This window comes from the organism of the source record quoted next, unplaced genomic scaffold (assembly GCF_019419815.1).
Source record: "Pyrus x bretschneideri cultivar Hongxiangsu unplaced genomic scaffold, Pyrus_bretschneideri_v1 Contig23, whole genome shotgun sequence".
In the NCBI taxonomy this organism is placed as follows: domain Eukaryota; kingdom Viridiplantae; phylum Streptophyta; class Magnoliopsida; order Rosales; family Rosaceae; genus Pyrus; species Pyrus x bretschneideri.
In genome coordinates, this window is record NW_025999535.1 from 2,622,458 (window position 1) to 2,628,457 (window position 6,000).

Sequence of the window (6,000 nt, forward strand, 5' to 3'; positions counted from 1 at the left end):
TCTTTACATTAAAGTTGACCAAAACTCCCATTTACATTAACATATCGTATTTTTTTCTGACTATATGATAAAAAAGAGAAACATGATAAAGTAAAACGAATTTTTAGTTTTAAAAAATAAAATAACGACTTTTGAGTTACTAAAGACAAAATGAGATCAAAATCGACATTCAGAAGATGTAACTAAAAGTAAACCTAAAATGATTTATGAATTTAATTGAGATTCCATTTGGATGCACCCTCCTCAAAGCAAAACATTAGCATAATAATAAAAAAAATCTCATCTACCAAATCAATAACAAACATTATCTATACTTTATACCTTATTCAAACCCACAAGTAACAACAAATTCAATAAAGAAGTTCCACCGTTCATATTAGTTCCCCAACTATATAAAATAAACAAATTTTCGAATATCGTCATCATGTTAACAATTTGACAATGTATGGTAATTGGTCATTCAAGTCTGTGTGGATGAGATACTCGTAACGAATTGAGATGCTATCACAAGCATACACTCGACAGATAATATCAGAACATTCAATTGACTAAAAATTCCAAACACTATTCAAAGGTTGCTCCCACGCGTAATGGACAGTAAATTCTCCATGCTTTTCAAAGAGGCGAATGCTACCACCCATGCACACTCGATTGCCGCTTGCATAACACATTTGATTCGACATATGCTTTCCACTTTCATGTGGATCCTCAAAGTACACCCGACGACATTGCGGAATCGCTAGTCCTCGAAGTACACGTACTAAAAGCCCTAAGAAAAAAACCCTCGGAGACTGATTGGTGTGCCCATTGGGATAGGTGCGACCAATTAAAAAGGATTTGAATCGAGTTCGTTATTTGTTGTGTCAAATATAAGATGAATAAAACTAGAAATGAGGGTTATGAATTCATAATACGATGAGTTACTAATCTATTTCTATACACTGAATTACAAATATTGTTTTACAAAATCTAATATATTCTTAAAACCCAATCTTATCCGACAGGTCCTAAAATCTTGCAGAAGCATCCTACGTTTTTGTGTGGATAAAACACAAAGGACTTGTACTCATCAAATGGTCACATCAGGTGGCATTATCTCTCTTTCTTGAGAGTTTGTGATAAATGTAAATATTTAAGTCCTACCCACTAGGGCCACTACAGACTGATATTGTACGTAATTTGGTGGGACATATATGTCATTTCAGCAGTGTTTTTGTGGGTCCATTTTACCTGAATACCTACCTCTTTCCTCTTCAACCCACTTTTGTCGACATGCAAACTTATGGGCCTACCAGTACTAACGGGCTCTGGAATCTGGATCCATAGATCCGAACCCGATTTCTCTCAACGGTAATTGTGAGGATTCAAATTCTGTAAGGGGGGTAGTTGGTGATTTGGCAGTCAGCCGAATTAATCCAACGGCTATCACCACCACTTACTGCACACGTGTCGAAAGATTACAGAAAAGACATAACGTCCCTAATGCCGCGTGCCTTGCTAAAGAAAAAGGATCCAGCGAGTATCATTTTCTAAAGATTTCGTGATCGTGACCGTTTATAGTATATCGTACAATTAAAAATTATTTTAAAATTTAAAATTTAAAATTAAATATAAATAGTATCTAACAAATACTAACTGTACGATATACGATCACTATCATGAGATCTCTAGGATCTTTAGGAAAATGATCCGCTTGCTAACGACCCTACACAAACGGCTTTGTATAAATTAAAAGGAAAATTCCCTGCTTTCCCAAGTGAGAGTATCACCAAGTACTCAACGGTCATCGAATATGGACCCCACATCCTCCAACTTTGTTTTTTGGACCCCAAATTTTAGCTTTTTTTTTTTTTTTTCAATTTTCTCTATAGCTTTCACCATCACTGGTTGGTTGCCCAATCTTTTCAAAAATTTTACCATTTATAAATTTAAAGTATATGTAAATCTTAGGTGGAAGAACATTGGTCTATAATTTGATGTTTAATCAAAATTATAGATCATCAACCAAATTATGATGCTTCAGTTACAATTTACAGACCACTAGTTTCCGAAACAACGTATTTTTTTTAAGATGAAAGAGCATATCTAAAACAAAAAAGTAGTTGAAAACGAGAATATAACCTTTACCTTGTATACAATATTGAAAAAACAAAGTTGGAGGAAAAAAAATTTCAAAAAATAGGGTAGTATGAGGGAACAATTGTTTTATGGATTTCATTTTCGCAAATATCGAAGGGAGACACAAGCATCACTAATTCGCTATACGATCACTGTTTTGTTAAGCAACACCTTGGTCACATGGGCACAACGCACGTGTCTCCCATCCCGAAGTTAGCTTCGGGTCTATTTGTAGTACTATAATGTTGTATGTAAGTTATGCAAAAATGTGTAAAACGTATATTACAATTAGAAATTCCTTCTTAGTTGAATACTGAATAATTTTTTTTGAGGGTCCAAAAACTATTTTACCATTACTATAGGGGTACTTCCAGAAAATACTCCTAAAATGGACCACGTTAATTCAGGTTTACAAAAGGGCCTTTCTGTCATACAAGGCGCGCCAACCACCCCAATTTCAACCTGGAAGTTTGATGGACTAAACTGACGAATCTGCCCTAATGCATACCCAATCAAACTCTTATCTCCACCCGGAGGAGGACTTTTCAGTCAAAACAAGTTAAGAAAAAAAAAACCAGAAAACGGATTGTTTTTGAAACTCGGAGCACGCCACCAACGTAAGCAGAAATTTTTTATTGTGATCGGAATACAGATGATATACTACATGTTTTCATATAAATAGTGAAAAATTATATTTTTTAAGTTATTAACATTTCAATATACATATTCTACTATTTATATAGTAATATGTTGTGTACCACTTCGTATTTCGATCATATTGAAAAATCTCTCTAACGTGAAGGCGGTTTTGGGATTGAGAGCGCCCGTATCACGAGAGCCTCCAAAACAAGCACCGCACACCAGTAATATTAGCAAATCCCGAGGGTGTTTTCGACATAAAATGCGGAAACAAGTCGCCACGTAGCCACAAAACCAGTACGTGTCAGCACGAAACGGCGACAGCTTAACGAGCCCAGTTCGCGCTTACGACACGTACCCTCCCTCGACGGATTGAATGCTTTGCCACGAAGGATATCCACGTGGAGGATCGAAGTCTTAGTCAGCAGCTGCTCTTTTTATAGGTCACACCTTCTGCTCTTTTGCCTCCGTAACAACAAAAAACCATAAACAGAGGAAGCAGCTCTCATTTCGTTTTCACCTCTCTCTCTCTCTCTCTCTCTCTAGAAATTTCTAGGTTTTTCGCAGGCGAACGGGAACAGGTAGCGCCGGAAAATAGAGTTTCCGGCGGCCGATCGTCTCGGAATTGAGGATACCAGCAGCAGCATCATGACGTTCTCGTGCCGTTGCTTATCTCGGGAACCCTAACCGCATTTCCAGAGAAAATCCTACGCAAAAGCGACTTTTACCTGGCAGAGTTTTGAAGTTATTCCATACTTTGTTTGGCAAATTGGAGGCAGAAGAAATATATAATATTGGATATTAAAAGGTACTTGCTACTTGTTTTTCATCTCGCTCAGGAGCCTCGAATTTAGCTTTATCCGGATTATTTTTTTCCAATTTTTTTCTTGATTTCTGCTTCGTCGATCTCAGTTGCGAGAAGATGCTGTGGAGTTGTCAGTGAAGGTGTTTGATCGATGTATCGGCATTAGAACCCTCTGCCTTTTGCTTTCGGGGTTTGAATTTTGTAATTTCGGTTTTTTTTTTAAATGTAAAATTTTAACTCTTTGTTCTCGGATTTTGAACTTGATTGCGGAGAGAAAATTGATTAGTATAATAGGTAGAGAATTAGGATTAATTTTTTTGATTAAGCTTGAGAGGAAGCTTTAACCTTGTGGAAATGGAGGGACCATGTGAAGACGATCGGAGGTTCTGATTTCTTTTTTCTCGTGAACTTGATCACGCCGGTCATGCCTTTTTCAATGAAAATCCAACCGATCGATTTTCGCACGAGTCCTGAAGACCTGACTCGGTTCGAGGCGGTCAAGCCGGTGGTGGCGAAGTCCCGGCTCAAGCGGCTCTTCGAGCGGCCGTTTACGAACGTACTGAAAAACTCTGCAGCGGCAGAGAAGGCCGGCCTCGGAAGCGAGGAGCCGCATTTCAACAAGGAAGGCGTCGTCGGAGGCGGCAGCGGAGGATCGGCCGAGTTCGAGCCGAGTTCGATGTGCTTGACGAAGATGGTCCAGAATTTCATCGAGGACAGCACCGAGAAGCAATCATCGGCTGTGGCGCGGTGCAGTCGGAACCGCTGCAACTGCTTCAACGGCAACGACAGTTCGGACGACGAATCGGAGCTGTTTGGCGGTTTTGGCGACTCCAACGTGGCATCCTCTGCCGAAGCATGCGAGCTTCTCAAGGTAAATAAAGTATTTGATTCTCCGGAGTTTCAACAGCCAAAAAACGACTTCGTCTTGATACGAAAATGTTTATCCACAGGGTTTGGTTTCGTGCCAGAGCGTGAGCGAGAGGAACTTGCTAGCCGACGCGGTGAAGATCGTTGAGAAAAACAAGGCCTGCTGCAAGCGGAAAGACGACACCTGCAGAACGGTCGTTTCTGATAGTCTGTTAGCTCTCGGATACGACGCGTCGGTTTGCAAATCTCGTTGGGAAAAAGCTCCTTCCTATCCCGCCGGTACTTCTCTTTCCGCCTTCCAAATATATCGATCCATACGACGCCGTCTTGGAATTGTTGGAATTTATCAGGACTAACATTTACTGAATTTTTTAACAGGAGAATATGATTACGTTGACGTGATCGTCAAAGGAGAGAGACTGCTGATCGACGTCGATTTCAGATCGGAATTCGAGATCGCACGGCCGTCGAAGAGCTACAAGGCGATTCTCCAGACGCTTCCGTACATCTTCGTCGGGAAACCCGACCTGCTGTGGCGGATCATCGTGGTGGTGTCGGAGGCGGCTAAGCAAAGCTTGAAAAAGAAGGGGATGCACGTTCCGCCGTGGAGGAAAGCGGAGTACATCAAGGCCAAGTGGCTGTCTCCTCACAGTCGAGCCACGCCGGCGCCTTCCGATTCGACTCAGGCTCCGGTGGCTGGCGAGTTGGGACAGAGTCAGGGCGAGAACTCGCGGGAGGATGATGAGTTGGGCTGCGAGTCGGTGTTTGAGATGTCGGCGAGTTCTGGTGAGGAGGAAAATGCGGTGCTAGTGAAGGAATGGAAGCCGCCGGAGCTGAAGCCCAAGAGATCGTCAGTGACCGGATTAAAGATCGTGACTGGTTTGGCTTCCGTCATGGAAGATGAGCAGTAAAATTTTGATAATTTTTGGATTTTTCTTGTACTTTTACTTTTGACTGTTAGGTTAAGTGAAATATCGTATATGACCCTATAATGGTAGAGCATAACAACCGTTTGATCCCTTCCACGTTTTTGATGTAAGGGTCGGATGTACTAATAGCAATAAAATAATATTTTTACTAAATTATTTTGCCCTTTGCTTTTCTATTATCTAGGAAATTTTAATATTTTAATCTGCGAAAATAAGGAAAAGAGAAAAAGGTAAATATTTTATGGTTTATATTTTTCAGTGGCTTAATGATATTATTATTTCAAAACTCTTTGTCGAAACTCAATTGTTTATTGTCTTTTTTCTTGTTTTTAAAGGAGAAGGAGAAGATGGGCAACAAAATTCGATGATGAAAGACTGAAGAAAACTTGGTATATACTCGCGCTGTCTCGAGAATTGCGACGATCTCTTGGGCTTGTGTGATTTTGAATAAGTTGGTTAGAGTAGTATGTTCGTGTTTCAGTCAATGAGTTTTAATTTCCGTTGTAACTTGAAATTTCTGCTTGCTTGTAACTTTCGTTACATGAATCCAATTTTCATTGCGTTCGAAATAAGCCATCTTTTTCTCTATTTTCATTGTTTTGATGAGCAATTTTATCTTCTAAATTTCAGAATCTAGTGTGG

General features: G+C 39.9%; 1 protein-coding gene across 1 annotated transcript; it reads left to right on the forward strand.

The window, feature by feature from the left end:
- Positions 1-3,232: 3,232 nt before the first annotated feature.
- Positions 3,233-5,511, forward strand: LOC103960075. The gene is made up of 4 exons (XM_009372465.3): positions 3,233-3,565; positions 3,670-4,433; positions 4,513-4,708; positions 4,808-5,511. The coding sequence occupies exons 2-4, from the start codon at positions 3,987-3,989 to the stop codon at positions 5,338-5,340; spliced, it is 1,176 nt and encodes a 391-aa protein (XP_009370740.3). The 5' UTR covers positions 3,233-3,565; positions 3,670-3,986; the 3' UTR covers positions 5,341-5,511.
- Positions 5,512-6,000: the final 489 nt, after the last annotated feature.